The 19,786-nt window shown below is 53.4% G+C and overlaps 1 protein-coding gene across 2 annotated transcripts in view; it reads left to right on the top strand.

Moving 5' to 3' along the window:
• The window catches only part of FAT2 (FAT atypical cadherin 2), a 67,797-nt gene that overhangs the window by 32,350 nt on the left and 15,661 nt on the right, over positions 1–19,786 (top strand). For both annotated transcript variants that reach the window (XM_019535252.1, XM_019535251.1), the window contains exons 5-16: positions 674–985; positions 1,525–1,735; positions 5,656–5,795; positions 6,740–7,015; positions 7,355–7,565; positions 8,749–12,804; positions 14,951–15,147; positions 15,419–15,572; positions 16,310–16,543; positions 17,347–17,736; positions 18,935–19,149; positions 19,573–19,710. In XM_019535252.1, coding sequence (XP_019390797.1) covers positions 674–985; positions 1,525–1,735; positions 5,656–5,795; positions 6,740–7,015; positions 7,355–7,565; positions 8,749–12,804; positions 14,951–15,147; positions 15,419–15,572; positions 16,310–16,543; positions 17,347–17,736; positions 18,935–19,149; positions 19,573–19,710 — 6,534 coding nt within the window. The remainder of the gene's footprint in view (positions 1–673; positions 986–1,524; positions 1,736–5,655; positions 5,796–6,739; positions 7,016–7,354; positions 7,566–8,748; positions 12,805–14,950; positions 15,148–15,418; positions 15,573–16,309; positions 16,544–17,346; positions 17,737–18,934; positions 19,150–19,572; positions 19,711–19,786) is intronic.

Below are 19,786 nucleotides of genomic sequence, written 5' to 3'. Positions count from 1 at the left end.
GGATCACCCGCCTGTCCTCTGGTGTGGATGCTTTGCCCCAAAGTTTGGTGTCATCGGCGAACTTGGCCAGTCCGCTCCTGACTCCAATGTCCACATCATTAATGATGATGCTGAACCTAGGTTAATCCTAACTTACCTAGGATGGAACCATGCTCTTAAATTTCTGTCTATAACAACCCGCAGCCTGGATGGCTGGTGGATTTTGAACTCGGACCTTCACTCTGAAAAGCAGGGGCATCTGTACACATCACGGGGCTAATCCTCATTAAATTAAATAGGTTTATAAAATGTAAGCCTGTTTATCACATCAGCGTTTGCAGGCACTTGGTTTTTGAGCCAAACTAAACTACGTCCAAGAAGTTTTACTTTAATGCTCCAGAAAGACTCTTAAAGCATCCAGAAAACCCACTCGTGCAGTCATGCTGTTGCTACACAAGAAAGGGCAAAAAATGTGGCGTGTACAAATACCCCCAGGGCCCTTATAAAGGGCTGCAAAGAGCCTCAGGCCTAGTCCTGAGAAGAGTGCTAGATAACTTCTGCAAGCTGTAGCCACGCAAAGGTGACCTGGTCATGTGCACATAGACAGGTTATATATTAGGTGAGGATCAGTTGCTAAGGTTGTCTGGAGCAGGACGGTTCACCCCGTTGCTTTGGTCCCCTGGTCTGCCTGCAGGTCATGGTTTCAGACAATGGGGACCCCCCTCTGAAGTCTACCAGCAAAGTCGTGATTCAGGTCCTGGATGCCAACGACAACGCCCCCACCTTCCCCCAGAAGATGTTCATTGCTCATCTCCAGGAGAGAGCCGCCTCTGAGGTGCCATTGCCCGTCTGCCGGCTGATCGCCTCCGACCGAGACGAGGGGCAGAACAGCCAGGTCACCTACAGCATCGAGGATGACGAGGAGGGGATATTCATCATCGACCCTGCCACAGGCATCGTGCTCTCCAGAAAGGCTTTCACCCCCTTGGAGTACAACATCCTCACGGTGAGAAGGGCCCAGAGGGAGAGGGCAGGGGTGAGAGGAGATAGAGGAGAGGGAGATACAGAGGCTGGAAGGAGGAAGCCTGAGAGAGACAGAGGGAAAGAACTGGGGGAATGGAGCGTGGAGGGAAAACCGGGAGGCGATGGGAAAAGAAAAAACAGAGAGAAAGTCTGGGAGCACGTTAGCACTCCAGTGGCTCCTTGCACACACAGGGGCCCATGCCACAGTGTTTGGGCTGGCTTCCAAAGCCTTCAGGGTTTCACAGGTCTTTGGTGTGGGTCCCTCACTGCCCCGGGTGGGGGTGGTCTCCCCAGAGGACCTGATTTAGAAGTCAGCTTCCCAAGCAAGGGGAATCTGGTGTGAGGCCTTGGCTGGGAAAGGCAATAAAAGGCAGCCTTTGGCGACCAGGCTTGCACCGTGGGTTCCTCGGGTGCCCCCAGACCTGGCACGCAAAATGAAAGAGCAAGGGGCTTTCACACAGCGGCCTGAGGCCCCTGGCAGCACAGCAGGCCTCTGAAACCCCGGTGCCTCTTCGTCGCTAGGTCAAGGCAACGGACGGCGGCAGCCCCCCGCTCTCCTCCATCGTGCGGCTCCACATCAGCTGGGCCCCCAGCCCCGGCCCTTCGTCCGAGCCGCTCGCTTTTGACGAGCCCCATTTTAACTTTGCCGTGATGGAGACGGACCCCGTGAACCACATGGTGGGCGTGATCAGCGTGGAGGGTGGCCCCCGACCCACCTGGTTTGCCATCACAGGTGAGGCACGCATGCAGAGCAAGCGCCGTGGCAGGGACGAGCTGGCAGGGCTGTTTCCCTAATCCCCTCAGTATTCAGCACCCGCATGCCTGAGCTAACAGAGCTGTTTGCTTTAGACGTGGCCTCTGTGCAGGCAATGAGTGCCATTCAGCCAGACCGAGCGGTAAACACAGCTACGCCCCTGCAAAAACTGGTGCCAAGTACAGTCACCCCCCCGCTTTGCGGGTCCCCTTCTCACGAAGACATGCGCTGCAGTGTGACAGGCCCGGATGTGTGGCACTTGTGGCCCTGGGCCTGGGACAAATGCTCTTTGCGAATCTGCTCGGGAGCTCTCGGTCAAACAGGTCCTTTCAGTCTCCATTGCTTCCTTCCCCTTTTGACTTGCCCTCCTGGCAGCCTGGTTTAGGTGCTTTCGCCTGCCTCTCGTGGAATATGGTAGGGGACTCGTCTCACGTGACACTCCTCCCCTGAGGGTGTTTTAGGATTCTGGGACAAATTCATGGCAGGGGGCATCTGTGGGTCTCGCTGAGCAGAGAGGTGGGCTGAGAACCGGGGATTCCTTGTTTGACCACCACAACCCCGGGGCTTCCTTCTGAAGTGCCGGTCCGGCTCTGCCTAGAAAGCTTTTACTCCCGAAGGCTGATCCAGGTGCATGGATTGCCCTGAAGCATGTAGGTAAATGCTTCTCCTGTCCATGCATTTGGCTAAGGATAAAAACAGACTCAAGAAAGCTGACACTGGGCGTGTGTACACATTGCACGTTGGTCTAATAACACGGTGCAGTAGAGTGTCACCGCGCAAACTGTGCTAATAGCCTGCTACACCGTGTTGTTAGGCTAATGCGCAGCAAATGTCACTAATTAACCGTGCACTGGTGCTAATGCGCAGTAACTTTAGGTATTGCGCATTAGTTAGTACTTGATTAAGGAAGTAGCTGAGCAGTATCTAAGGTGCATTAATGAATGTGTAGACGCACCCACTGCAGAACTGGCTATACCTGCTTGGTGTTTATCCTGGGCTATTATTGCTCACTTGGATTTTGGTGCCTTTGGGTACTATTTACCTCAAAATGTAATCCCAGCATTTCTCTTCCCTCACAGTAGCTCAAGGCAAAATGGGGGTCCAGCCTGGCTGCCTGTCAGGCCTTGCATTTAGGACAGACGTTGCTAACGCTCTGACTTTTAATGCAGTTTTCAGCATCAAACCGAGCCCGAAACCGAATGCTTCTGAAATCCAGGGGTTTGGAGCATCTGGTTGAACCCAGCTAGGGAAGCTGCAACGGGCGGCGGAGACGCGAGGCAGATTTGAGAGGGTCTCGGGGAACAGATGGAGACCAAGCCTGTCCAGTGGCAAAGGTCCCTGGAGGGCAGGACCTGGCAGGAAGAGGGACCACGTCACTTGATGGGGATGGCAAGGAGGGGAGGGGGGCCACGCTTTCAGCTGGAGTGAGGGATATCTTCTCCACCTGCCCAGCTGGAGCTGGCCCACGTGAAGGGAGGTGGGAGGATTTCTCTCTTTTGCTAAGGGAGAGGACTCCACAAGTCTCTCCATCTTGCCTCAGCTTCTCCCTCTCCGCCTGTGCCCACCGCGCGTTTCTATGGGGCAGCGCGAGTCAACAGCCAGTCGAGGTTTTCCCACAGGCCAGGAGCGCTGCCCAGGTAGATCAGCAACAAATGAAGCTCACTTCAATGTCTGGGAATCCTGGCTCCCAGCGGGTGGAGGAGTTCAGCTCACAAGAAATAGCAGTCGACGGTTCCTGATGGCATTTTGCACGGGAGGCACGAACAGCGAGCTGACGGAGCGTGAGGCACGCGGGAGGGGGCGGCTGTGAACGGACCGGCGAGCAGTAGTGCGAGGAGTGGCTCTCTCCACTGCGCTCCTTCGGCCTGCAGCTCGCTTGTGCCACGCAGCCATCTGGGAGGAAAGCAAAAGCCGTTGCTCACACTAGCAGCACCATCTGCCTCTGCAGTTGTTCACTGCCATTCGGAGAAGCTTGCAGGCTCCCTGCTGTGACAGCAAAAGGCATTGCCAGCTCTCTATCAGGGCGACCTTGAGCTTGAAAACAGCTCTGCCCAGCACTGGAGCTGTCCCTGCCCCCTCGCTTGTGAGGCCTGTGTCCCCTGGTATCTGCAGAGCTCACACGAATAAGGCAATGTCCTAATAATCATGTTTAATACGCATGAATAGTTTGTATAAACTCAATCTTCCCTCCCTGGTTTCAAATGATAGAATTATAGGACATGAGGGTTGGGAGGGACTTCAGGAGTCACATCTAGTGCAACCCCCTGCTCCAAGCAGGACCAGCCCCAGCATCATCCCAGCCAGGGCTTTGTCTAGCGGGGTCTTAACAACCTCCAAGGATGGAGACTGCACCACCTCTCTGGGTAACCTGCTCCAGAGCTTCACCACCCTCCTGGTGGGGAAGTTTTTTCCTAATATCCAACCTCAACTTCCCTTGCTGCAGCTTGTGCCCATTGCTCCTTGGTCTGTCATCTGCCCCCACTGAGAGCAGCCCAGCTCCATCCTCTTTGGACCCACCCTGCAGAGAGTTAAAGGCTGCTATAAATCCCTCCTCGGTCTTCTCTTCTCCAGACTAAATCAGCCCGGGTCCCTCAGCCTCTCCTCACCAGTCCTGTCTCCCAGCCCCCAACCATTTTCATTGCTCTCTGCTGGGCTCTCTTGAACTTGTCCACATCCTCTCTGCAGTGGGGGGCCCACAGCTGGACCCAGGACTCCAGATGTGGCCTCCCCAGTGCTGAATGGAGGGGAAGAATCACTGCCCTCGATCTGTTGGCCGTGCTCCTCCCAGTGCAGCCCAGGATGCCGGTAGCCTTCTCACAACTAGGGCACGCTCCTGGCTCCTGTTCAGCTTCTTGTCCATTATAACCCCCAGGTCCTTTTCTGCAGAGCTGCTGCCCAGCCCGTCACCCCAGCCTGTCCCGGTGCAGGGCATCGCTCCCTCCTCAGTGCAGGACTTTGCACTTGTCCTCGTCCATCCCTCCTTCCGCGTTCCCCCTCACATCCTTTGCTGTGTGTCGCTCTGTGTCGAGCATTGCTTGGCCCTGCCGTCCATCCTTCTCGTTTCCCATAATGGGGTGCCTGCCTATGGGCCAGCGAGGCCTAACTGGATTGACAGCCCGCGCCGCTATCGATCCACCACACTGCAGCCAGTCTCTGTGGCTGTGAGTGAACTGGGAGCTGTGGTCCAGGCCAGGTCTCCCATGGTAGAGTCCTGGAAGGCTCTTAAGGGTTTCAAAGCCTTCAGGCATCCATCCAAGGCTCTGACTATAGCATATATCCTAGAGCACCTTCCTCTGGACCACTTCCCTCCTCTTCTAAGGAGCACAGGAGATGAAAAGAGGCATCAAAATAGCCAGGTGTCTAAGCCTGGAAGTCTCTGGCCACTGTAGTTTCCTGTGTAAGTAGATCCTTAGCAGCTCTGCCTCCCCCAGGGCGAGCCCTGCAGTGGATACAGAGGGGTTAGGACACAACTGATCAGGCCGGTCCCAAGACAGGAACTTAGTTATGGCTGCAGGAGACACTTCCTCACCCAAAATTAAGCCAGCAGCTTCTCTCCCCCGCAGTATTTCTAGAAGCGGGTCCTTATCAGCAGCTCAGCCTACCCCAATGCCTGCCTGCCGCTCTTCTCACCTACGTCTGCTGCCCAGCCAACAGCATCCCCACATGCAAGGCACAGCCCAGCATGGCAAGCCCAGGTCTTGCCGATTCTCCATCTAGCAACTCGTGTGGCCTACAGGGCCCTGACTAGATGCCTCCAATCTCTGACAGCCCCAGCCAGAAGCCCCGGTTCGTCCTACAACGATCCTTGCTGAGCCTTTCATTCACATGCATCTCTGTGCAGCATCCCCCTCCGCTGGCCTGCCCCACCGCCTTTTTACGCCTCTCCTCCCCTATCGCAGGTGGTGACGATGACCTGGATTTCGACATTGAGAAGAGCACAGGCAGCGTGGTCATTGCAAGACCCCTCGATGCTAAGAAGAAGGCAAGCTATAACCTTACCATCGAAGTCGCCGATGGGTCGAGCGTCATCCGAACCCAGGTACGTGGCCGCGCCAGCAGGAAGGGCCCCGCCTCATACCACGAGTGAGTTGAGCTGTGGGAGGACAGGAAGTTTTGTGTCGTTGTATGAGCACACACCGCGGGAAATGGATCGGGGCGGTTTGCAGGGGCAGGCTAACAAGGACTCAGCTGCCAGGTCACTAAAAGGCAACGGTAGCCAACTGCTATCTTAAACTCTCGATTTATCGCTCCGAATAAACAACCGGCCCTGTCTTGGCAGGGGTGCCTTTCCCTGCCTCCTTGAGCTTCGTCATCGGTTTATTTTGGCACCGGTGGCCAGTGCTGGATGTCAGCAAACTTGCCGATGCAAAGCCCCAGGGGAGGCTCGGCATGGTGAAAAGCAGCAAACTGCTGCAGCTTCCTGCAGTGGGGTTAAGAGGCAGCGGATGGGAGCAGGGGGAAACGAAGTGGGGAACTGGCCAGTCTCCCCAGCGGGACGAGCATTGGGGGTTTCCAGGGCTTTGCTGTGCAGTGTGGGAAGGAAGTCCTTTCCCATGACAGCTTGCCTGTGCAGTCATGTTTCCAAGAAGTTCCCAGTTCACACGCAAGCCCACCTTTCTCACGCTGCCCACTTCCCACTGGCCTGGAGATAGCAGCTGGTATCTTGGAGGTACCAGCTGGATGCTTTCGGGGTGGTATGGAGGACATTTCTCCGTGGGCAATTTTGGATTCAAAGTGGCTTGTTACGTTAGACTGGGAGACCCTCTGTGGCATCTTCCCCAACGGCCTGCGTGGTGCAAGGTGCAAACTGGCTGCCAGCCTCTACAGCAATCACAGAGGCATGTCCGCTGCGCCGCTAAATGTGCCAGGCAAACAAACGGTGCCCATTGCTCAGTCTGTGCTTGCAGCTTCTTGTCAGGCCTTTCATTAGCACTTAGGCAGCTCCCCCAGACCCAACAGTGTAATGGGCTGCCTCCTCCACAGGCTTTCATCCACATCATAGACATCAACCAGCACCGGCCCCAGTTCCTGGAGAGCCCCTATGAAGTGAGGATCCCGGAGGACGCCCCTCCTGGCATGGAAATCCTTCGGGTCAGCGCGACAGATGAGGACCACGGGAAGGGGTTGATCTACACCCTCCACAGCAGCACAGATCCCCGAAGCACAAGGTTTTTCCAGCTCGATCCGAGCAGCGGGGCTATCCTGACCATGGAGGGGTTTGGGTCCCAGTCCATCACGCAGCACATCTTTACAGTCATGGTAGGTTACCACCACGGCGTTGGGCAACCCATGGATCTGGAATGGGGCAGGGGGGACTTGAGAAGCTGAATCAGTGTTAGCAAGGGGCATTTTCTGAAAAGAGAGGAAGAAACAGACTTTTTAGCTTGTTCCCACGTTACGCCTGGTCCAGGTAGAGGTTAAAAGCCTACTCCTGCTACCAGCTGTGAGGATGAGTCCTTCTCCATCAGTGGCAAAGGCCTAAGTTTTGGTCACGGATGTGGTCCCCGGGAACGGCACATGGTGTATGTTGTTGCATGTGCAACGAGCACTTTGCAGAGGACCCCTGACAACGCTGTTAACCCCCTCTGTGCCCTCCAGGTGCGGGACCAGGAAGTCCCCATCAAGAGGAACTTCGCCAGGGTCATCATCCACGTGGAAAACTGCAACATCCACCCGCCCCAGTTCGCCAGCATCCACTACGAGGCCGAGGCCTTGGATGCGGCCACTGTAGGCACCGAGGTGATACAAGTCAGAGCTCTGGACCAGGACCAAGGCGCGAATGCTGAAATCCACTACTCCCTTCAGGCAGGTGAGGCACGAGACGAGGCTGTTTGAGGCCATGAACATGCCTGCTTCCTGGGACGTAATGGTGTCCTCATGCTAGTGGCCAGGGACGGAGAGCTCTTTAGAGAGCGCTTCGAAAACCACCTCTTGCATGAGCTGAAGGAAGAAGCTGGCTAAGAATTAGAAGTGCATTTCTTCTTCCATGTCAGACCCCTGGCTCTGCCTTCGGCTAAATACAAACTCTCGTTGTTCCCTATCCCTTCATGTCTTCCAGCCACCAATGCCTAATTGCTATATGAATGTTCTTCCAGGGCATAATTAATCTCTCTAATTGAAAGGCAGCCTGCCTGCACGCAGACAGGAGCCCTGACGGAGCTCCAGGTTTCTGGCTACCTTGAAAGAGAAAGAGTCGTAGCACACTGTGCCTTTCCCATCAGATAGCTCGGCCCCAGACCTGCACTGGAAGCAGAAGCGGTAACTGGGTCCACAGTTAGGAACTGCTAATTGCTCGTTACCTATATTAGGTTTCAGCTCAGAGCTCATTTTGGCATGTCCTGGAGTGTCTCGGAGAAAAGCGAGTCACCGGTAGGGGATTGCTAGCTGAACCACAGATGTTAGCGAGTGAAATGCGGAAACATCTGGAGTGACCTCTGGCTTGCAGCTTGGCACCTCGTGGGCTGTGAGCAAATGATCTCACTCGGCGGCTAAGTGGGTTGGGTGCCCACAGCCCCCACAACTGCCCTCTTGGGTGTGCCGTGCTGGCTCCCGAAGGGGACAGGGACCCTTTTTTTGTTCTGGATTCGTGCAGCACCTAGTCATGACGGAGGCTCTTAGGTATTACAGCACTAATCGTGATTATGAGTGGGATGGGGCCAGCTGGACCTGATATCACCCATCCCGTACCTGGTCAATATACACCAAGCACATTCCACCAGCACCGCATTCACCCAAATTAATTTCTTTAAGAGTTTCTTTTTCCTCATCATCCCCCTAGTCTATGCACGAGTTTGCTAAACATTTACAAGAGAACAAGTGCTTTGGAGAGCTAGGCCCGGCCTCTAGACTAGTACAGATTACTATTTCCCAATGAAGGGAACAGAAAAGGGCCAACGCGCATCACCGGATCTAATGCCAGGAATGTCACCAGATAGAAAATCCAGCTAAAGAGTATTTCCACCCTCTTCATTTTTCTATCCCTTTTGCTACAGGTAACAGCGAAGGTTTCTTCAGCATTGGTCCACGCTCTGGAATTATTGCAGTCGCTCAGAAACTGGACCGCTCCAAGCAAGAGCGGTTCGCTCTCATCGTCAAGGCAGAAGATCAAGGGTTTCCCCAGCTTCGGGATTCTGCCATGGTGCACATTCGCATCCGACCCTCCGACAGCACCCCTCCCAAATTCTCAGAGGCGGAGTACGTTGCAGAGATCAGTGAGGCTACTGCAGTTGGCTCTCCTCTCATCCTGGTTTCAGCTACCAGTTTGTCACCGGTCAGCTACGAAATCAAAGAAGGGAACAGGGATGGCGTGTTCTTGGTGAACTACCAGTCGGGCCTGGTTTCCGTGCAGAAAAGCTTAGATTATGAGCAGGTCTCGTTCTACCAGTTAAAAGTGCGGGGCACCAACATGGCAGGGGCATTTACGGACGCTACCGTGTTGATCTATGTCATAGATGAGAACGACAACGCGCCGGCCTTTGTGAAGCCTTCCTTCGTTGGCTGGATCCTCGAAAACGCTCCCGTGCCGAGCATGGTTATGGATGAAAGCAACGCCCCGCTGGTGACACACGCAGCAGACGCTGACCAAGACTCCAATGCCTTGCTGGTCTATGAAATTTTGGAGCCAGAGGCCTGGAAATATTTCACGATAGATCCGACCATGGGGACCCTCACCACCCATGCCGAGATCAATTATGAACTCATCCCAGTTTTCCATTTCACCGTCTATGTCCACGACAGTGGCAATCCCATTTTGTACGCATCCAAGCCTGCCAAGGTCACAATCTACGTAAAAGACGTGAACGATTCTCCTCCTGTTTTTCCAAAAGGCACTTATGAGCTATCTGTCTTGTTACCTGCCCATCCAGGCATGGAGCTCCTTGTAGTGCAAGCCCAAGATCCCGATTCAGAGGTGACCTACAGCCTCGTGGAAGGCAACCCTGACAACGCCTTCAGCATCCACCCCTTCACTGGTCTTCTCTCTGTGCTCAACGCTACCAGCCTAGGAAGCTATCGGGAGCTCACAGTTAGAGCTAGCGATGGCTTGTATCAGAGTACTGCTCTTGTTAAGATAAATTTAACAGAAACACAAGTGTCTGGCTTAAAATTTGATCTGGATTTGTATACAGCAACGGTGGCAGAGAATTCAACTGATCAAAAGACTCTGGTGGTTCTTGGAGTCCAGGGGCATCAGCTGAACGAGCCGCTCTTCTTCTCCCTCTTAAACGGCAAGGAGAAGTTCAAAATGATCCAGGCTTCGGGAGTGCTGCAGACCAACGGGGTGGGATTTGACCGTGAGACTCAAGACATGCACGAAGTTGCAGTGGAAGTAAAGGACAGCAGAAAACCACCTCGCGTATCTCAGGTGAAAGTCAAGGTTTACATAGAGGACGTGAATGATAATCCACCCCAGTTTGAGAATGCGCCGTATTATACGTCAGTCCAGGATGGCGCTGAACCAGGCGATGTCCTTTTCCAGGTGTCTGCCACTGACAAGGACATAGGAGACAACGGAGCCATTACTTACTCCTTCGCTGAGAACTACAAGTACTTCTGGATAGACCCCTACCTAGGAGACATCTCACTCCAGAAACCCCTCGATTATCAAGCTTTGAATAAATATACCCTTAGAGTTATTGCCAAAGACAGTGGTGAACCCTCCCTGCATGACCAAGAGGAGGTTATAGTCACCGTGAGGAACAAATCCAACCCTCTCTTCCAAAGCCTTTACTATAGAGTCAAGGTACCGGAAAACATCCCCCTGTACTCGTCCATTCTCCACATACAAGCGCGCAGTCCCGAAGGCTTGCGTCTCATCTACAACATCATAGAAGAAGACGCCCTTAAACTGTTCAACGCTGACTTCAAAACGGGTGTCCTTACTGTCATAGGACAGCTGGATTATGAAACGAAGACCAAGCATACATTTACTGTGAGAGCCACAGACACAGCGCAGGGCTCCTTTTCCGAAGCTGCCATCGAGGTGGAGGTGGAGGATATGAATGACAACCTGCCTGTGTTTTCTCAGATGGTCTACATTGCATCTGTCTCTGAAAGCTTGCCGGCTCAGACCCCTGTTGTCCAGGTTTCTGCTTCTGATAAAGATTCGGGAAGAAATAAAGTTATCTCCTATCAGATCTTGGACGATGGCTCAAACGCTATCAAGTCCTTTAACATCGATGCCAACACGGGACAAATAACAACCGCCCAGCCGCTGGATTATGAAATGAACCATCAGTTCCGCGTGAAAGTTAAAGCAACCGATCATGGGATGCCCCCGCTGAGCAACGAAGCCCTGGTGATTGTTGACGTGGTAGACATCAATGACAACCCCCCCAAGTTCAGCCAACTCCAGTACAAAGCCAAGGTCAGCGAAATGGCCACCTGTGGTCATATCGTGGTAAAAGTCCAGGCCCTGGACCCTGACAGCGGAGACACTACGAGACTGGAGTACTTCATACTCTCGGGTAATGAAAACAGGCATTTCACCATCAACACCACTTCCGGAATCATTTCCATGTTCAACCGCTGCAAAAAGGACCTGGACTCATCATACAACCTCAGGATATCTGCTTCGGACGGGGTGTTCAAGACCACTGTGCCGGTGTATATCAACACCACGAATGCAAATCGATACAGCCCGGCTTTTCAGCACCAGGTGTACGAAGCAGAGTTGGCCGAGAACGCGGAGGTCGGAACGAAGGTGATTGAGTTACTGGCCGTTGACCCAGATGATGGCCCCTACGGCACCATCGATTATACCATCATAAACAAGCTTGCCAGTGAGAAGTTCGCCATTGACGACAAAGGCCGCATTGCCACGTTGCAAAAACTGGACCGGGAAAATTCCACAGAGAGGATCATTGCAATTAAAATCATGGCAAAGGACGGGGGCGGGAAGGTGGCTTTCTGCACCGTCAGGATAATCCTTACAGATGAGAATGACAATCCCCCTCAGTTTAAAGCCTCTGAATACACCTTGTCCATCCAGTCCAACGTAAGCAAAGGCTCCCCGGTCATTCAGGTCCTGGCGTATGATGCAGACGAGGGTGTAAATGCAGATGTTACCTACTCTGTTGATTCAGTGGAAGACATAGCAGAGGACCTGGTTGAGATCAATGCTGCCACAGGGGTCGTTAAGGTCAAGGAGAGCCTTGTTGGGCTAGAAAATAGAGCGCTTAACTTCAAGGTCAAAGCTGAAGACAGCAGACCCCCCCACTGGAACTCTCTTGTCCCGGTGAATCTCCAGGTTGTCCCAAGAGAAGTCTCCTTGCCGAGATTTTCTGAACCCCTGTATACATTTTCAGCATCAGAAGACCTTCCGGAGGGGGCAGAAATAGGGTCAGTTAAAGCTTTTGCAGAGGAACCCATCATCTACAGCCTGGTGAAGGGAACCACGGCTGAAAGCAATAAGGATGAGGTCTTTTCATTAGACAAGAAAACAGGGGTTCTGAAAGTCCGTAAGCCCGTGGATCACGAGACCACCAAGTGGTACCAGGTTGACGTCCTGGCTCACTGCTCCCACCAAGAGACAGATCTAGTCTCCTTGGTTTCGGTGAACATCCAAGTCCAAGACATCAATGACAACAAGCCTGTCTTTGAGGCAGACCCCTATAAAGCTTTTGTCTTGGAGAACATGCCGTCGGGAACCACCGTAATTCAAGTTACCGCTAATGACCAGGACACCGGGAGCGATGGACAAGTGACCTACAGCCTGGAGGCAGAATCAGGGCATCATCTCAGGGGACTCTTCACCATTGATGGAGAGAGCGGGTGGATCACAACGCTGAAAGAGCTGGACTGTGAAGCCCAAGAGACCTACCGTTTTCACGTGGTAGCCACCGATCATGGTAGGAAAGTCCAGTTGTCTTCCCAAACCTTGGTGGAGGTCACCGTCACCGACGAGAACGATAACGCTCCACAGTTCGCCTCTGAACTCTACAAAGGGTCGGTCATCGAGAACGCCGAGCCTGGGCAGGTCGTGGCCACGCTCAGCACCCTGGATGCCGATATCTCGGAGCCAAACAGACGAGTCACGTGTTACATCACCGGTGAGTTGCAAATTGCTTTAGATCTTGGATTGTCGAGCAAAATTAGAGTACTAATGTAGAGCCAGATTCAGCTACCCTTATTCAGCCTAAATAGTACCAAGGAGGTCGTTCGGAGTAAGCACAGTTCATGGTGAAAGCCCCCGGTTAGCTAAACACTGGGAATCTACAACTCCCTATGAACTGAGGACAGAGCTAGATGCCTGACATTCACTTATTGCACTGACAATTCCCTTCATCCCCCAAAAACATCTTTATCTCCGTTCATTTAGTGTCCCATCAAAAGTCTGGATCACTTAAGTAGCACCAAAGCAGAGGTGATTTGTCTGTGTAAGTGCTTTCAAATGAGGATAGTGCAGTGCTCAGGGAGTGCATCCTACTTCGTTGTGTCTCTCAGGGCCTGCAGCTGGCGCTTCATTTCTTGAGTCCTGCATTGCCCAGGGAAGACAGGCTACCCATTGCATGGACATGTATGCACCTACTTGTACTGAGTGTGTATTTATAATACACCTAGGCATGTAGGATGTGCCGGTTTCTTGATACTGAGTGCATTCACTATAAAGCCATTCTTGGCAGATTTAAGAGTCAATCCTTCTGTATCTAGAGTAGCACTTGCTCACCCAGTTATATGGTTACTTGCTTGGTGCATTGACTGAGAGGATGGCTCCAATCTGAGCAGTTTCTTTAAATATCAAGAAATCATATGGTGGCAACTGTATATCCAGCATCTGAGCCAGACCAACCAAAACTAACCTCGAAAAAAAAAATGAGAAGAGTATTAAAATGAAAGGGTCGGTACTTTATTTCCGCAGGTAACAGCTTGTCTTTAGTATGTGTTTTGACCTCAAAAGGTCTTTCTGAGACCAAAACTAAATAGTTAAAATTAAAATGTCTGTTCTAACTCAGACAAGGAAGCTCCAGGGCCAGAGCATTTAGCCAGCTCGTGCTTTAGCCTGTTATCTATTATTATAACCTCTAGATATGGAGAGACAACTTGAGCGTTTTCAGTCACTCTTTGGCACAGCTGGTTATTTTTAACTGATCTGGCTGAGTGTTTTAGTTCACTTGTTGCCTCAATATTTCTGGCGCTTTGATGCACTGGATTCAAAGCACCTCACGCCCTTGAAAAATGCCCTTTGATATTTGGACGATGCGCCCTTTCTGTTTTGGGTAGCACTGATCCGTACATAGGGTTTACATTCAGAATAATAAATGTGGGGTGTCCGGGGCTACAAATTGTAGAAGCAATTCAGGAGATGATCAGGGAGCCTCATTTCAGGCAGTGCTTATCTTTTAGGGTACATGGAGGAGCAAAAAATCACTTAAACTGTTATTTGATGGGGCACCCTCAGGGTTAGATCCATTTCCCCCATTTACCAGCTCTCCATCCCCCCATACCTATCCTAATACAGCCTCTACTTCCGCTTATCCTGGGTGGCCCAGATCCAGCTCTTTGTTAAAGGAAGGAGCATCTCCAGGGATAGCAGCAAGCAACCATGCATCCTTCTGGATCATAGCAGCCGTGAGAGGTCACCAGGACCTTCGATGCATGCACCTAAGCAGGAGCGTGGAGGGGTCGAGGCTGCCCACGCCTTTCATTCCCCTGTGGACCGTTGAGGCCAGACTGGAAGAGCAGTGATAGCACTCTGCTGCATCGGGGCATTCAACGCCCCAGCCTTTTCCTGATATAAGGACCCATCGGCGTTTGCATGTCAGGGCAGCGTAGCAGCGAGCTCCCTTTACAGTTACGTTCACCTGGGAGTGTGCATATGTGCATGAGAGAGGAGAGGTATTCCCCCTTTAGGATGCAGGAGATAGTATGTGTTTTCATGCTGACTTCCTTGCATCTCTAGGGGGTATATCAAAGCTCTCGGACTCTTCCACTAATAGGATTTGTTTTTCCTCCGAGTCCATCGTGTCGTATTTAAGCGCGACATGACTGACACCTAAAGAAAACGCCCCGAGGGTTCACGTACAGCGAGGAGGAGCCAGTGGCCAGAGACACAGCCAATAATTCTGCTTTTCTCCTTACAACGGCTCCAGAAATAGCCTGAGAGCAAAAAGCTTTCCATCGCCCGTCCTACCCTTTCTAGGCTTCGCGACTGAAAAGACCCTATCTTTCTTCCCTCTGCTTTCTATGCCCTCCCAGAAGGAGACGTGTTGGGGCAATTCAGTGTGGACCAGATTGAGGGAGAGTGGAAAATTGTTTCCAAGAAGCCTCTGGACAGAGAAGATACCGAGAAGTATCTCCTCCAGGTCATGGCCTCTGATGGGAAGTTCCAGGCCAGCGCCGAAGTGGAGATTTTTGTCCTCGATATCAATGACAACAGCCCCGAGTGCAGTCAGGTGAGGCGGCTGCCCGCATGTGCTGAGCGGGGAAGGGGGCAGGAGAGATGCTGATGACAGAAAGGGGCCTCGGATAGAGTCGTCTCCTACGGCTTTGGAGTGATAACCCCAGATGCCAGGTTTGCTGGCTGTCCCTGGCTGCTTTGGGCCCCGTCTTTCCCGCCTGTCTCCCTCGTTAGTTAAACACCCAATATCTATGCATGAGCTCGTGCAAGATTAGCAAAGGATGGCGCCAATCACATCCAACACTGATCCAATCTGTCTTCCCCAGATGCTCTACACTGGGAAGGTCTCTGAAGATGCGCTCCCAGGGCTTTTGATCCTGAAGGTATCAGCCACAGACCCCGACGTTGGCAGCAACGCACAGATAACGTACAGCCTCCACGGCCCTGGGGCTGAGGACTTCCGGCTGGACCCCCGGACAGGTAAGATGTGCGCCAGCTGCGTGGCTGTTTGTAGCGAACAAAACACTCTCATCTTCCCCGGGTGCTTGGTGCGGAGATCAGCATGCGGGGGAGGCTGCCAAGAAATGCTTGCCCCTTATCTCCCGGTGGGCAAAGAAAAAGGCTGAGAAGTTCAGCTCTCCCGAGGAGCCGGGGTAAGGCGTGGGGGAGCCTCCCGCATGCTTCACGCAGCGTATCTTGTCTGGAGTAATGACCTTTCAGATTACTTGGCAATGACATTGTGCGTGTGATACCATTCGTGGCCCCACGTAAGGGAGGAAGGTGTTATAGCGCAGGGATAAGTCAAGAGACCTGGCTTCTAGTCTAAGAAAAGGTCTTCTTGGGTGACTAGTCGACTCGTTGCCTTCCATCGCCCCATCTTTGAAAGGGAGATGATGATTTCTAGCTCCCAGGAGGGTTACGGCATGCACTTTGCCATCACCTCTGAGATCAGGGAGGGATGGAGCAACAGAGCTGGGATTTCTTATCCTGCAGGCACATCCTTTGCAAATTTTCCTTCTGTTGCATTTTACCTTACCCTGTCCTACCTAAAAGCTACCAAGGGCCTCAGAGCACCTAGTAGCAGCACGAATCGGCTATGCCAGAGGTGGTTTTTGTACCCAGCTCTGCTGTCTCCCGCGGCTTGCGCGCTGCAACAGCGCATCAGGCCTCTGGCCCTTGGACTGCAGCCGGTTACCGTCAGGTATTGTTTCCGCTAGGGGAGCTGACCACATCCGCACCTCTCGACCGGGAGCAGAAACCCACGTACCACCTTGTCGCCAAGGCAACAGATGGGGGAGGCCGGTCCTGCCAGGCAGATATAACCCTCGTCATTGAGGATGCAAATGACAACGCTCCCAGGTTCTTCCCCAGCCACTGCACGGTCGCCATCTTCGATAACACCACGACAAAGACGCCGATCGCGGTGGTCTCGGCCAGGGATCTCGATGAAGGTGAGTTGCTGTGAACCGGCGGCCCGGGCGGGGGTTGTACCGTGGATGGCTGCACTCATGTAACACAGCAAACGGACGAAGCAAAGGACATTGAGGGCGTGAAGTTGTCTTCTGAATGGATCTCCTCGCGGCTGGCGCGTTCTGTGCCCGTGAGCTGCTTTCAGCTTTCTTTGGTACCTGCAAGACGCTGCGGGCAGCTCGGTAGAGGAAGAAACTTAGGGAGGGACCATCAGCATCACCACGACCAGAGGCCTCTTCTCAGCTGGTCTCTTTGGACGTTCAGCCATGCAAGCGAGCGCAGCTTTGTTCCCAACTCAGAGCTGGATGGATCCTGCTGGGGATGAAAACTGGGAGCCAGGAAAAGGGGCGACGAAGGAAAGAGGCTTATAAGTTGCAACGGGACTGTGAACGGTCTGCGTGAAGATGCTCAGATTTTGTCTTGTGAGCACCAGACCTGGGTCTCCATGTTCCAGTTTGGATGCGACAGCTGAAGGAGAGGCCGAACTGACAGTCGTAGATGCGTCAAGCTGCATGGATCTGCTTTGGGATGGGGGTGGAAGTTGGGAAGAAATTACTTGAAAAAGGAGAGAGCGCCAGAGTGTCAGCAGAGAAATGTCGGATGGATGGCCCAAAGGGTTGGACCCATAGGTGAATGGGTGGGCGCATAAACCGGGCATCAAACAGCCAGCTGGCTCATGGTTTCCTCCAGGTGCACGTGCTTTTGGATAGCGGTGCCTGGTCATTGCAGAATAGGGAGCAGCACTGCTCCCATGAGTAACCCAGCCTGCCCATTCCCCCTCCAGGTCCCAATGCAGAGGTGGTCTACTCTCTCTCCGATTCAGCCGACGGGCACTTTTCAATTGAGGAAACCACGGGGGTCATCCGGCTGGAGAAGCCTCTCAAGGACGCTCAGCTCTCGGCCTTCAAGCTGACCGTCCGTGCCACCGACCGGGGCTCCCCCGGTCCCCTCTCCACCCTCAGCACCGTCACCGTCTCGGTGGTGGATCTGAATGAGTACCTGCCGGTCTTCCTGAGCCCGGAGTACATGGCCACGGTGACCGAGGACGCAGCGGTGGGCACGGAGGTCCTCAGCCTCTCGGCCCTGACGCGGGATGGCACGGAGGACACGGAGATCACGTACGAGATCGTGAATGGGAACGACCACAGGAAGTTCCTGCTCAACCCACGCACAGGTAAGCGGGCTCGCCTCACGGCAGGTCGATGCAGGGCCCTTCCCCTGCTTTGCTGCTCCTCTCCTCCATCTCCTGAGGACTACTGCTTCTTTGCACTGCACCTCTTTAACCCACTCCCATGATCCATGAACCTCGCCATGTCTCTCACCCCTCCCCTTTCCTCCTCTTATCCTCTTTCATCCCCACCAATCTCTCTCCCCTTTGATCTCCCCTCCCTTTAGTTAGCTCTCCTGCTTTTTCCTAATCACGCTCTGTTTTTTTAAATGGGTTCTTCTCCGTGTCCCAGGTCAGCAGCTCCCACGCCCTCAGTCCACATCACTCATCCCCAACCCTCTGCAATTTTTTTCTGCTCAAATGCAGGTGAGGATCGAGGGGTCGGGGGAAGACACGTCTTATTCTTCCCTGCGCTAAATGCAGGCGCCAGGCTCACCTGGGACCTGATCCAACGACACTGAAAAGATTCCTGTTGGTGCCAAAGGGCTTTGGATCGGGCCTCTTGTAGCCGATGCACAGAGAATAGAGTATGGACGTGTCTCCAGAGCCTCTGTTCATAACACCCACCCTATGTAGAGTCATCCCGGGGGGGGCTCTGGGGGCTGTTTGGTCACAATCTCCCCTTCTCGCTGTTTCCGCCCATGGCAATATTCAACCATGGCCTTGCTTTCATGGACATGACCGCATACATCTTGCACCTGTGTTTCTCTCCAGCTCCCTGAGATATCTCCCACTGCTCGCTTCCCCCAAAGCACACCGCGGCCCAAACGCTGCGGGCACCATTTGCCAAAGGGGCCAGTTTGCAATCATGGGATCCTGTAGCAATGAGACGTCTACAAGCACATTTTCTTCCTTGCCTCTGCTGTTGCCTGTTGATCTCCTTCCTTTTCCCATTTGCATCAGGACCCGTCGTGCTGCAGTTCAGCAGGACACTCGTGTGTTGTTTTATCCCAGATTTCCACCCATTGCAAGTCCACGTTACTCCTTCAAGCTCTTGATAGCAACATGGGGTTCGTTCTGCCCAGATGTGCTTGATTATAACACATGGAGTGAAGCCATGATTTTTGGGGGCCTGGTCTGATTGGATATAGCTTTAGCCAACCTGGGTTTATCTGCTGGTCATACGTGCTCCATAGACCCGTGACTCTCCTGTGGGTCTTGTGTTCAAAATACTTCCTCTCCTTGCCGTCCGTGCACCATGCAGGTACCTTGTATGTCAATGAGAGCCTGGATTTTGAAGCGAGCCATGAGTACTACCTGTCCATTGAAGGCACAAGGAAGGGTTCGGCCTCCATTAGCGATGTCACCATGGTGGTGATTAACGTCACCGACGTCAACGACCACGCGCCGGAGTTCACCCAGGCGCCTTACGCTGCTGAAGTCTGCGAGGACGTGGCCGTGGGGGAAGTCATCCTCACGGTAAGACATTACACCCGCTTAGCCGCTCGTGGCTGCAACGAGAGCACTGCCTGGGCGCTCAGCTGGGTGATTATTTGTACCGCGGGCATGCCCAGCACCCTCCTTCCAGCATCAGTGCTCTGCACATGGACTAACAAGGGGTTATAGACCCTGGGTTCAACTTGGTGCAAGAGGTGGCTGTCACAAAGCTGTCCCGATCCACATGAGTGTCACAAAAGAGGAGGATTTTAAGGAGGGGTATGAGTGAGGGGAACCTAGCCCTGTGGGGTTGTCTCTGCCTCTACCTCTTCTGCATGTGACGTCTAGGCTCTTTGCCTTTCCACTGCCCTAGCAGGAACCTCGTCATCCAAAAAGTTAGGGAGAATATGCCCTGGGTGAAAAGATGCATCTGATCCGGGGCCATCTCCTATTCCCCCCGACCAGGTGCCAGCTGAGGACAAGGATGGGGCACTGAACAACCAGGTCACGTATTCCATCGTGGGTGGGAACCGCCTGGGACACTTCGCCGTCCACCCCACGAGCGGGCAGATCCACGTCGCCAAGAGCCTGGACCGGGAGGAGGTGAGTGACGGCCCCCGGGGAAGGGCTGCGCGTGGCCTGGCCGTGATGGTGGAAGAGCCAGGGGAAGACTGGGAAG

The sequence above is a fragment of the Crocodylus porosus genome, unplaced genomic scaffold, assembly GCF_001723895.1.
Source record: "Crocodylus porosus isolate Cpor-Errol unplaced genomic scaffold, CroPor_comp1, whole genome shotgun sequence".
In the NCBI taxonomy this organism is placed as follows: domain Eukaryota; kingdom Metazoa; phylum Chordata; order Crocodylia; family Crocodylidae; genus Crocodylus; species Crocodylus porosus.
This window is presented reverse-complemented; position numbering and strand designations above follow the sequence as displayed.